The sequence below is a fragment of the Eublepharis macularius genome, chromosome 1 (assembly GCF_028583425.1).
Source record: "Eublepharis macularius isolate TG4126 chromosome 1, MPM_Emac_v1.0, whole genome shotgun sequence".
In the NCBI taxonomy this organism is placed as follows: Eukaryota; Metazoa; Chordata; class Lepidosauria; order Squamata; family Eublepharidae; genus Eublepharis; species Eublepharis macularius.
The window spans coordinates 132,358,759-132,372,501 of NC_072790.1; the positions used below are offsets into that span (position 1 = coordinate 132,358,759).

General features: G+C 40.5%; 1 protein-coding gene across 3 annotated transcripts in view; it reads left to right on the forward strand.

The window, feature by feature from the left end:
• Positions 1 to 13,743, forward strand: part of TIAM2 (TIAM Rac1 associated GEF 2) — a 215,442-nt gene that overhangs the window by 118,022 nt on the left and 83,677 nt on the right. For all 3 annotated transcript variants that reach the window (XM_054969841.1, XM_054969840.1, XM_054969839.1), the window contains one exon: positions 6,347 to 6,418. In XM_054969841.1, coding sequence (XP_054825816.1) covers positions 6,347 to 6,418 — 72 coding nt within the window. The remainder of the gene's footprint in view (positions 1 to 6,346; positions 6,419 to 13,743) is intronic.

Genomic DNA, 13,743 nt, shown 5'->3' on the forward strand with positions numbered 1-13,743 from the left:
GATGGAATGTCCTGGTAGATTGAAGTGTTCTACTGGTTTCTGGATATTACCATTTTTGATGTCAGATTTGTGTCCATTTATTCTTTTGCGCAGAGGTTGGCTGGTTTTTCGTATCTACAAAGCAGATGGGCATTATTGGCACATTAGGGCATATATCACATTGGAGGATGAGCAGCTTTAAGAGCCAGAGATTGTGTAGTTGATGCCATTGGGTCCTGTAATTGTATTTTCTGGGAAGATATGTGGGCAGAATTGGCATCTGGGTCTGTTGCAGGGAATGGTTCCTGTATTGGTGACTCTTAGTCAGTTCATGGTTGTTAGTGAGAAGTCATTTAAGGTTGGGGGGCTGTCTGTAGGCAAGGAGAGGTCTTCCACCCAGGGCTTGTGAAAGAGAGGCATTGTTTTTCAGGATGGGCTGTAGATCACTGATGATATGTTGGATAGGTTTGAGCTGGGAACTATAGGTGACAACCAGTTGTTGGTTCTTTTTGGTTTGTCCTGGAGCAGGCTGTTTCTGGGTACTAGTCTGGCCCTGTCTTGTTTCTTCACGTCATTTCGTGGGTACCGTAGCCCCAAAAATGCTTGTTGTAAATCTCTGAAGTGAGAGTCCCAATCAAGAGCACTGGAATAGTATAATACTGGAAACCCACCAACCGCTACTAATATCTACATGCCTCCAGCTACCACCCAAAACATACTACTCGGTCAATTGTCTACAGCCAAGCCTTATATTACAATCGTATCTGCTCATAATAGTATTTACTGTTTTGCAACTACAGAGTAACATGGCTAACTCCTCTGGATCCCAAACAAAAGAGAGTATCATGGTAACAGAATCAGTAACAAAGTAATGGCCATGAAAACGAACTAAGTGTGAAATAAAGATACCAATAAAGCAATGTAGTAAAGTTTAATTATTTAGTCTGTTCTTTATTATAAGCATATGTTCAATCCACATACTTCATTTATGCAGCACAACACTAGGTCTCTAAACCTGAGGCAACCTGGCCACTTTATATTGCTAAATATAAGCGGTAAATCTGATATAATATAAAAGGATTGCAAAAACTTTTAAAGTGCAAGTGCTTGTAGGTTCATGTATATCAGAATAAATACCACAATAAATATCATAGTCACATTGTAAATAATTTAACTTTATTACCTTGCTTTATTGTATATTTTGCACTTCGTTAGTTTTCACAGCTATTACTTTGTTACAGGGTCTGAAGACTGGCCATGAGCCCAGTCAGTGAGGCAGAGGACCAAAGGAAGGGTTCTGCCACCCTTAACCCCTCACACTAACTAAAAGTGTGTGGAGGGGGAGTTAAATGGAGAACAGTTCACTACGCAAATGCAGAGAACTGCTTTCCAAATGCAAGGAGACATGCAAACATGAAGAGGACCTTCCAAGTTGAAGATGCCAGTGATGAGAATTACAAGGATGAAGATGAGTCTTGTTTAGCATCTGTTTCTCCCTTCTGCCCACCCGCAGCTTTGCTGCCTTGATAGTGGCTCTGGCTCCCTCCGCCCCCAGGCCCACCAAGACCTAGATTCAGTCCTGACTCTGTACACAGTATTGTATTTTATTTTTACCTCATAGTAATTGACTTGAATCCTGTTATGCAATAAGTCCTCACTGATAACTTGGGCTTTTCATGAAGGTGCCATAATGGAAGTGAGAAAGACTGCACTTTTGTAAAAGCCTGGAAGTGCTGTACAAATGAAGGACTGTTAAGGGTTAATCCCTCACAGATCCAGAGAGCTTTGAGTGACAGGCTATTCCAAGGAACCTGATTGGATAGCATGACCTATCCAATCAGAGGGTCTGTTTTCAGCTCTAGCTGAGAGGAATCCATTGTGAACAGTTGAGGAGACTGAGTCCTAACTGAAAGCAGTTTAACACCAACAGGAGAACAGGGGAAAAGTTAGCAAGGAAGTTTGGGCTGTAGGTGCAAACTCCCATTTGGGCCAAAGTAAAAGGATACATCCTCTAAGGAGAGGAGACTTTCCTTACCCAATTAAACAGAGAAGTAGCTCTGGAGAGTGAAGAGATCCTTGATTGAGTGTGGTTGGAAACTGCCTTTTGGAGACCTTAGGATTCAGTCAGAAACTGAAGGAAAGCATTGGTGTCTGAAGAGAAGGGGTTTGGGGTACTAGAAAGTGGATACCAGCATTCTTAAACCCCAAGGAGACAGAGAATACTAAAAGAAAGTGTACCAGAGTGTTTGGGGGAAAACTCAAGAACAAAAGTCTCTGAGCATAAGCAGGGCCAGCGCACCCATTGAGGCCAGGTAGGCGGTGGCCTCAGGTGCGGGGTGCCGGAGGGAGCGCCGGAGGAGACGCGGGGGGCGGGAGCGTGCGCCACAGAGCTGCAGCCTCCTATCCCTCCCGCCCCGCGCCACCGCCGCCGCCAGCACATGCCCCCAGCCGGGTGCAGCTGCCGCGGGCAGGCATCTGCAGCGGTGCAGGCAACCGAGTGGGAGAGCTCAGAGGCCACCTGCGCACTGTCACAGCCCCCCGCCGCAGCGATCGGGCCAGCGGCGGTGCGCGTGCTCCTGTGATGACGTCACACGAGTGCCAAAAACCCTTGCGCCGCCCCTGAACATAAGACCCCAAGTATCTGTGAAGAGCACAAGAACTAAAGTCTTGTCCTCAGAGATTTCTATATTGAATTACCTCAGAAATTTTCAACTCTTGATTTCACCTGACCTTTCCCCTCTAAAATAAATAAAATAGTTAATTATTTTTTAATTAAAAAAATCCGGCCTCTGGTGCTGTTTCTGCTGTTTAAGGACAAAGAAGTGGAGGAAGGGAGCGTCATAAGAGATCTGCAGTATAAGCATGTGGCATAAATTAATCTTTGGTCTCCTTTGTACATAACTTAATCATTCAGTGCCCCCACTCTTGAAAATGAGTATTCTTACTTTTGCAAACCATTTAAGCATGACTTTGATCCCACCTAAAATTTCTGTGGATGAAAGGCTTTCCATCTGTCGAGTACATCTTCCTAGCCTTTTCCTCTCTCTGCAACCCTAAAAGTTCTCTGATATGCTAAAGGGAACTTTCAAGAACTGTGGCGTTGTACTGAATCATGAGCAAACTTGGAACCTTGAGTGTAGGTGCTGATGAGAAGACAAAGTCACCAAAGCCAGGTGGCTGCTGTAGCAAGCATTGTAAAACTGGGAGGAAAAAAGGGAGGAGAATAGATGGGGGATCTCTCATCAAAATAGCATTGTAGAGAATGTTTGTCCACTATTCAGTCCATTCCATACCTATTTCCCTATTGGTTGACTACATCATTTTGTTCTATATTTGTTGTACCCAAAAAACCAAAGCTAGGCTAGTGCTAAATAACATGAACAACTATTACCTTAGCATACTCGAGGGATGGAATTTTATATTTGCCTCCTTGAATTCCTTGGAAAAGGAGAAGATACAAATTAGATAATAAATATGTAGGATGAAGGTAGCAAATGCATAGTTTATTCTTGTAGCAGACCTAATTGTGTATTACATCTAAAATGGGTACAGATTCTGCTGTAAACATTAGTAAAGGGGCATGACTTTTAAAATATATTTATGCCTATCAGTTACTTAATGGAAGAGATGGAAAGTTACATGATATGTTCTTCCTTAAGATTGCTATCTATTCTTTTGTTGCTCATAGTAGCAAATTGTTTTGAAAGGTCATAAAATGTGACAATTTAACCATCATTGATAGGGCAAGGTAAAGCAAAAGTTGAAAGGGAAAAAAAAGCAAATGTCAGCAATGTCTGATGGGGAAAATGCTTTTAAATAAGCAAGCTGTAATGGCAGGTTTGATTATGTAACTCAATGTATGTGGGGCTGCCTTAAATATGGTTTGGAAATTTTAGTTGGTTTAAAATGTGGCAACTAAGAGTCTTTACTAAGACTTCATTGTAAACATGGATTGCAGATTAATACATTTGGATGTGCAAGTGAAACATGTTTTTTGCAATGCCTTGAGAAATGTCTCTGGGAATCACACATCTTGGACATGCATGGAGCCGTTCTCATATAATATTGTACCTCTATGGCTGTTCATCTGCTTGTGTTTAGGAAAGAGAGCTGTGGGAAACAGCTGAGTTGAATGTTAACAGTGATTAGCAAAAACCTCAAAGTCATGAGCACAGTGAGTCACTTAAAACCCCAAATTCAGTTCCATAACTAATGATAGTTAGTTAGATACAGACAATAATCAGTAACAAATCAGAAAATAAAACATTAACAGTTCTAACATTATCTCTTGGCAGTTTCTCACGTGCAGTTTATCTCAAACCCTGTTATCAAGTCACATGGGAAAATGACAGTTCTGCAGAGCAGAACTGTATAGTAATAGAGAGTTTCAGAAATCCTCTCCACCCATGATAAGTTATTTGTCATGTAGAGTATTAGAAAGGTATGCCGGGCTTTAAAATAAGCTGCAAAATTTGGTTAGGGTTCACTATAGATGAAGGAAAGGGCTGGTAATATGAATTCATGTGAACAGGGAAGAGCTGGGGGAAGAAACATTTGATCTTGTGGCTAGCATCCCAAATCTTAAACACAATTAAGAGATGAGGAATCTTTTAGGTGCGCCAGAACTCAAATACTATACCCTAAAAAGCTCTTGGTGGAAATTAACCCCAAAATGGAGATATGTGTTTTGTGCAGCAGAGCAAACTGCAGCTCAGTGGACATTTTCGGCATACTCTCAGGATTACCTGTTGCTACTCAGATTCTTAAAGGGAAAGAGCCTGGCTGTTTGGGAACTTCATTAATAAGTTTATATAGTATTGAGCAAATGTTTGTCCATTTGACCACATATTCTAAACTTATGGGTCAGTAAAATAGCATGAAGTCCTAGCAGTGTAGTAAAAAAGCCTGCTGCTGATCATTTTAGTTTTGTAAATAAAATAACTTGATTTGGCAAACAGTAAATTGATTGCTAGGGATGTGGCAGATGGATTTGGCTTAGAAGATGATGTTTTTGAGCCCTTTATCATCTCCAGTGGTTGCTTTGGAACAAAAGGAAGACTTCGGTTTCCTAAAGATACCTTTTGGGGTGCAATTAGACTGTGCACTAAAGGGGTAGAGTTCTATTTCTGTTCCTTCCTACTCCCTGTGTTTGATTACAGGGTGAGGAAGAACTTGGTGAAGGGCAAGCTGGGCAAACAGGAACTAGGAAATGGGAAAGCCTTGGAGAGGCCAGCACCACAAACCAAGAATTCTTGGATGCGGTCGCAACTAGAGATGGGCACGAACAGCAATATGAACTAAAAAAAAACCACGAACAGCCCAATCTGCTGTTCGCGAACAAGCTGTTCGTGAGGCCCCGTTCTAAATGAACAGGTGGTTTTTGCAAGCTTCGTTCGTTGCTGTTTGTTGCTGTTCATCAAGCCAGACAGTCTGGCACCTGCAGTCAATTCCCTTGGCAACTCAAGCAGGGATTGTCTGAACTCTCTCTGAACTCCTGCTGTTGCCCTGGAAACCCCAATCTAAGCCCAATTTAGCTTGATAGACAGGTCTTCCTTCCAAGTGTGGACTGGGGCTCCAAATTTGTTACAAGAGGAAAAGACCAGGGGGGAGCGGGGCTCCCAGCTCTGGCTTTCAGGGAGAGAGAGCTGCTGTTAGAGAGACAGGGAGGGTGCATTGGAGCTTGAATTTTCTTTGTGTGTGGTGGGATAGGAATCTACCCCTTCAGGTTCCAGGGCTGCTGCCAAGCTCTGGGGCCAAGCTATTATTTATTATTGGTACCTTTCCTGCTGCCTGCTCAGATAGGGTTTCTGGGAGTGGTGCAGTAGGGATCTTGATGGCTGGAGGAGAGCCTGCTGGCCCCCACGAACAACGAACGTGTTCGTGACAGGATCATGTTCATCAGTGTTCGTTGGTCATTTTTCGTGGATGGCAACGAACAGCGAACACCATGTTTGTTTGTTTTTTCTGTTCATGCCCATGTCTAGTCGCAGCCTCCACCACCTTGACAGCTTCTTGTCTTGCTTGAGTGAGAAGTGAAGTATGCTTCCTTTTTGCCTGTTTTATAAGGATCTAAGGCTGGTACCAACATGCAGCTGTTCTGGCGGAAATTATTCTCTAGCAGTATGATTTTACTTTGAATGGTGTTGAAGATACAGCTTTTTCTGTAACGCTTCTGTAATTTCTTCCATTTAGGCCCCTGGGATACTTACATACACAGATCATGTTTGAAAAATATATAATTAATTATTTTGCAGTCATTCAGCAATACCTATCTGTAATTCTGTATCTTTTCCTCTTTGTTTGCATACAAAAGTTATTTCACACAATCTGGTATTTATACTTTAACATATGCATTTCTTTTGATTAGATTTTTGACTCAGCTGGTGGACATGGATTTACTGGAACTCAGCTTCCTCAGAATTCCAGTAATTCTACAGAGGTAAGATAAACTAACTTTTGCTCTGGGCACTGACTTAATGTATTTTTTTATTCATATAATATGAAAAATGTAAAGCAGGAGGAAAGTTGGTGTTTGGTCTGTCTCTGAAGGGGGGAAAATACTGCTTATTTCCCTCACAAGGTTCTGAAAGGATTCTCAGGAGACACATAAATATTTAATTGTATTTCTTGAATCAGCGCAGTGTTATCACACTAATTTGCACCATGGATGTTGTTCAAATGTTACGTTTTTCACTTAAGATATACACGCCTTATGTCTTCCATGGAACAGGCCACATTCCCAGGGGAAGGGCTCAAATACTGTTTTCTATATAACAGTAGTTTTCAAATTTTCTAACTTCAAAGGAATTTTCTGCCTCAATTTGTCTGCCAAGGAACTCTTGAGTACCTGCCATAGGAGTCACAGTGCTTCGCAGAGGATTCAGGCATGGCCTTGGTCCATTGTGTTTGGACTATTGGCCTTTTGATGCCTATTATGTCATAAATTATAGGGGAAATAAGCTGTGAGTGGTTAAGCTATCTTTATCAGGAACTTCTGATAAAGCTTTCAAGCAGCCACAGGGTTATTCAGAAGACATTTGAGAACTATTGCAGTCTGGCATTAAAATTATTATGTTTAGACCATTTGTGTTGGAGGCAGAAAGAGATTTCAACATGATACTTGTGTAAGTGGCCTGAGAAGAAGCAGGACTAGGAACCCCAGGCAAGCCAGTTGAACTTGAACGAAGATACAGCTCTGTTCTGGAAAGTTCCAGGTGTTGTATTCTCATCTCTGGGACAAAACTACATTGTCCAGTGTCTCTGGGATGAGCAGTTCTTTTCTCTTCCTACAGTATTATATGAGGTTCCTCTTCTATCCATTTATCTTTATTTGGCGACTTTATTGCCTGATTGGCACATATATGGTTTGGTAGTTAGAGCTCCAGAATTGGGAATCGGGTATCATGGATTTAATTGAGTTTGGCTTTACTACTTGTTGGGTCTCCTTTTTCAAATCAGAGATGGTGCTTCTGAAAAGAGAAGAATCCTATTACAGACTTGGCTATTGTTCTAAGTGCTCATGCAGGCACATATATTGATGAATATTCTAGTATCAAGTATTTAGTGAGCAGACTTGGGGAGATGGTATGCCCATTCATCCAGAGAATGTGGAAGAATGTTGTTCATGCCAAAAAATCGAGGCAAAGGCTGCTCAGCTTTCTGCACATTTGTGGTGATGCAATACTTTACTAGCCTCCATAAAGGTTCTTCCTATGTAGTGCTCACTGGGTACAATGTTTACTTTTCCCGCTGTTCTATTGACTATACAGTTACTAATAGAAAAGCTACCCTTCTTAGAGTTTCCTCTAGGTATGCACAATTTCCATAATACCTTTGTATTAAGATGTAAATGTCTCAAATGGCAGCTTAATAATCCATATATTGTTCCACAAAAAAAATCCAAGGGGGAAAATAGGAACTCTTGTCTTGATCTGCATTCTTAGGTGACATGTGAAGAAGATCAAATTAAAACCAGTGGAAATTTGCAACTGATTTTTTTTTTTGCCAGAGCTGTTAGGAGGTTTTTTTTTTTTTTGTAGTTGATCACTTTTGAATTTGTGATAAAATTTCAAACTGTTTTTTAAAAGATGCGTTACCAATGGCAGTTATAGGAAACTCCCCCAAATAGTTGAATGATTAGTCATATTTAACGGAACATCTTGTATCTTGCTGTTTAGATTCATTTAATTGTGGTGTTTAAACAAAATAGGTACAGTGCTAGCATTTAAAAACTTTTCTTTGGAGTTGGAAAAAAGTTTGTCATCTGTCTTGGAACTTGAAGCCTTGTTTCCTGTCATGGTCCCCTTTCATCCTAAGTAACGCAATGAAAATGGCCACACAAAGTCTGCATTTTTAAAAAGTATTTGATCAGAAGCCCAGCAGTTCAGAGAACAGATGGAAAACTGATAATTTATAATGAGACTGGATTTAAGGTGAGTTATCCGTTCTGTGGAACTTGTTTTCCTATATGAGCTGCTAGCTGTAGGTCTGCTAAATTAATAAGATTGAGTATTCTGTCCCTGTAAACTTTTTAAGGAATAACAGCTTCTGTAATTTTGCAGAAGTTTCTGCAGTTTTAGTGCTTTATCCAGTGGCTAAAGAAGTGATTCATCATAACTTGCAAAACGGTTGAGGTTGGAAATAAGCCTATTTTATTAGGAAATTTTGGAGGAAAGAATAAAATCAAACCTTTACATGAGACTTCCTTATGAGTTCAGTGAAGTATAACCCCTTTAAATGTTCCATGCAGGTTTTCTGAGGTGTTTCATATGAAAATAGTGACAAACAAAGGCAGGAAAACCATGAAGTAACCAACTGTTCTTCAAACAACACCGTGGTATAACATGCTACACTCTACAGCCCTGGCATATGTTTCTGGAAAATTGAATGTGCTGTCAAAGTTATCGGTGGCACTGAATGAATAAAGTTACTGTGGTATTAGTGACTGTACAGGCATAGCTGGAAAAATACCCTCTCGTTTCTAAGATGGAAAATATGGATGAAACAACCATCTCTTGAAAACAACCACCAAAAAATTAATTTTTAACATAGAGTGTTTCCATCAAACTGCCAAAACTTTCAAAAATATTTATGCTTGGTTATCTACAATCATTGTAAACCTGTAAACAGTGTTTGCTGCTTTTAGGGATTAATCACTATGATACTGTTAGACAAAAAAAATGTTATTAGAGCAGTTCAATGAAATTCCAGTTTGCTGTTATGTCTGAATGCAAGTGTCTGGCAAAGTGGAGCTTGTTTCCTCCCTGTAGGCCATGGTTGATGCCTAATTTTGAATCTAAGGTGTGTGTGTTTTTTTTGTGGAGGAGGGACAAACTGCAGCTTGCCGAGGCACTTGAATTCTGATTTCTTGGCAAGCTGTGCGTGAAGGGAGGAGTGATAGAGCACACAGGCATGGTACATAAGCTGTGTCTATGCCTATCACGAGCAGGGGTTTGATGTGACATCTAAATGTGAACCAACTGTGGTGCAAAGCTGAGCACATATATCTGCTATATGAATACAGGCGCCTCAAAACATAGTGAATGTGTGTGCAAACCACTTCCTCCACAATTTAGATGGCTGGTGATATTGTTATAATGTCATATGCTTGGTTTTTAAAAAATTTTCCCTAATACACAACAGCCATGTTCTGAGTAGACCTTTTGGTTTAGTATTTATGACTCCCCCCTCAGTGCAAATCAAAGAGCCCCACCCAGGCTGACCCAGAGCTGGGAGGCAGAGGCCAGCAATGACATTATAACATCATTAAGTTTTCTTCATAAAGAAAAAGGTGTTCATAACAATATAATGACAGGCTTAAGTTGTGTTGTGGTTACATGGGTCTCTCTTAGGTTTTCAAAGATTAATTTTCTGTGCTTTTAGAGTAAAAAGTTCTGAGTCTGGAATTGCTTTACACCAACACTGCACCCATGCCATGTTGAGTTTCCTTTTGCTTTCATTTATCTCTTTATTTTTTCCCCACTGCTAATGTCTTAGTGCTGGGTGCCTTTGGTCCTCATAATGTAATAACGTAATTGGGCATACACCAAAATAAAAAAGGGGTGGTGATGATGCAAAGGCACTGGTGATGTCAACAGTGATGCCAATGATGAACTTCTGCACCTTACCATATAACCCTCTTTATTTCATGGCAGCGTAGACCAAAACAAACAAACAAAAAAACCCCGACACCCACACCAGGATTAAAAGTGGTATGCAGAAGGGTGGCCAAAATGAATTTGAGCCTTGAGGAGTGAACACTAAAAAAGAGAGAAGTAAATTGCCCATGCAGAAAAGGCCTGTACACCCATGTGGCCATCCGTCCAGGCTTTCCCCAAATTTTGTGGTAAAGCAGACTTGAGAATGATCAGAGAAACGCTGCAGAAATCTCATTAGGTGCATAAATGCTGTTGGGAGGGAGGATAAAAACTGACTTCCCAATACCAGATCCAGAGGAGTTAGCCATGTTAGTCTGTAGTAGCAAAATAGAAAAGAGTGCAGTAGTATCTTTAAGACTAACCGACTTTACTGTAGCATAAGCTTTCGAGAATCACAGCGATTCTCGAAAGCTTATGCTACCGTAAAGTTGGTTAGTCTTAAAGGTGCTACTGAACTCTTTTCTATATGACTTCCCAATAGCATTGATCCAGGGAAAAATAACCCATGTAGAAATGGATGAAGAGGGATTAATAACTAACTCCAGCTATCCATGACATGCAAAACTAGGTTCACAGATTAGCCAGAGTTAGGCTCTCCTGCCGTCCCAACTTCTCAGATTCCAAATGAAACTTTAATGCAGGCTTACAGTCCTGCATGTGTGTACATCAATGTTAACTGGAATTGGTTTCCACCAAAAATGCTCCATATGAGAAAGGAAGATGGAAAAGAGTGAGATGTATGTGTGATTCTGGCAACGAGCTGGATTTGTGCTCATGTCAGTTAGTTTTTTTTAAAGTGATGTTTGAATGCATTTTAAATTCCTCAAACTGGCTCTAGAAAAAGTTTTGCTGCTGGCTATTGCCCCACTTTAGCTGGAACCTTGAAAAAAATGGCTGGGGGGCGCTGTTTACTTTCTCTGAGGAGAGTTTTCCTTTCTGCTTCTTGGGTTCTCATATTCCTAAAATAGACTATTAAGTTTTAAAAAATCAGATTTGGTCCACTTTATTTGGACAGCCAGCATTAACCCAAAGCAGCCTTCATTCTCAGGTATCTTGTTGGCAGAGGTGGAGGAGATTCACAGTTCTCCATTGAACACTTTGTTTTGAAACTTTTAAAATCAGCCAGCTATGTAGAGATAGCGTTCTTTTCTTACTGCTCATTGAGATAGGAACAGGAAAACCATTTCTAATATAATTCTTGCTGTGGTCTGTTCTACTAAAAAATATCGTTATAAAGTGCAGATGCTTCCTAATCAGATTTAGCAGGAATTTAATCTCACATTCAAAGGGGTGCTGGGATCTCTTTTTGTGGGTTCAGCCTTCAGTCTATTGAATTGGATACTTTTTCTGTAAAGTGTGTTGATGGCTTTGATTCTGTTGTTGTAATTTACGTTTGAAAGTGGGTGGCTTGCCAGATTTATCTAGTATTTTGATGTTGGAGTGCTACAAAATGCAAACCTTAGATCCAATATTTCCTCCTGCAGTGTATTTCCTTATCTAGGTGATGTTATACTACAGTGCCCTCTGCTGATGGAATTTTTAAAAGTAGTATGAACTTCTTAAAAGTCATTGCATCAATGACTATAAATGGTATAATTTTATTTATTATTTTCTAATCTGCATAAAATTACATAAGAAAGCAAATGTTCAAATTCAGATTTTGAAAGAATGCTCTCAAATCTGGAAAGAAAACATTTAGCCACATTTACTGGATTTTTGGTTTATGTAAAATTATTTTTGTGTGTTTTTATAGATCATATGATCATTTCAACTGCATACATGAGTATAACTAGATCATTGCCAGTAGCATATGTAAATTTATATGGGAATTGTGTGATGTGACCCTAAGACTCTTTGAAATGTGTGTGTGTTTCTGTATACCTGTCCCACTAACATTACAATGGGACATGAATATTTCTGTCAAGGATGTCTTATTTTACTCAACATGTTTTGGAGTGAGAACTATGTAGGTTTATTAACATGTAATTATATTGGCTGATTCCGCACACATTGGATAATGCACTTTCAATGCACTTTCAATGCACTTTATCAATCGTTTGAGGTGGATTTTTTGTTTCACACACAAAAAAAAATCGGTTCCAAATGATCTATAAAGAGGATTGGAAGTGTATTATCCAATGTGTGCGGAATCACTCATTGTGTAGGGTGGTCATTTGCTAAAAGGACCTTTCACAAAGTAGGTTAGTTATTAGTTAGCAAAATGAGACCAGGGCCCGGCGAGATTTATTAGCATTTCGCTGGGCCTGTAAGACGGAGCTGTTCCGCCAGGCATATGGCTGATGCTGGGCAGTGCCCCCTAGCCGGGGGAGCACAGTATATGCCCTCCCTACTAGTGACACCTCCATCTCTCATACATCCCTGGCAAAATACTCTGGAGATGGGGTGGGGGAGGGTTCTCTCCACCATTGCACTTGGTTAATTTATTTCATTATTGTTTTGTATATTGATTTTAGTATTGTTGTTTTTGTTTTTATCGATTTTAAACTGTTCACCGCCCAGAGCCCCTGGGATGGGCAGTATATAAATTGAAATATAAAAATAATAAATAAATAAATAGGGGGTCGTCTGGATTATGAGCCGCTGTGTTTACATACATACATACATACACCCATATATATGTGTGTATGTGTGTGAATATGTTTACATGTATTTTAATCTATGTATTGGGATGTTTATGATTTTAAATTGTATATAATGAAATATGTTTTTAAACTTGGTTGTGATCCGCCCTGAGCCTGCTGATTTGGGGAGAGCGGAATATAAATTAAATATAAATAAATAAATAAAAAACCCCATTATTTTGTGGGTAAGCCAGTATTTTGTGCTGTTGGAACCTGGATGGTTCCTAAAACAACTTTTAGTAACAAAGGAATCTTTATTTAGTAATCTGTAATTGTTGTATTCAGCGCTGGTAAGCAAATGTGAAGAATTACTCAACTCCAGAATGAAATTCTTGAAGTAAACTGCTGACTGTTCTGAAATCTCTACATGAATGAAACAGTGGTGCTAGCAGGAATGTTTTGTTAGGCAGCAGGTAATGTTTTCGGCCAAGCAAATCCTACTATATAAAAGGTTAAGTGTATGCAAGACAACTCACTTCCTACCCTGGTGCGCCACCAGAGGGCACTGCTGTGGAAGGAAGCCCAGATGAGGCAGCCAGACCTCCAGAAAGTGTGCTGCCGTGGGAAGCCCAGACCAGCATCAGGAGCAGAGCAGGTGGCAATGCCCGCCCTCCGCTTTCACCCACCTGGGATCAGGTGCGGAGCAGGAGGCAATACCCATCCACCCCCATCTTCACCCAGCTGGGATCAGGAGTGGAGGAGGTGGCAATGCCTGCCCCCCTTCACTCCGCCAGGATCAGGTGCAGAGGAGGAGAGAATGCCTGCCTGCCCACCCTTCCCTTTCTAGAACCTATTGTATTTTTCCCCACAATGGGCTTTGTTGCTAGTCCTGTATAAAAGAGGAGACATCCACTTGAACCTAGTCAGTTTGCAGGATATTCTCAAAAGCTCTCTGTCCTGGGAGAAAGCCAGCAGCATCTAGCTCAGGTTGATTTATCCCTGATGGTTGATGGATTAGGTAGACT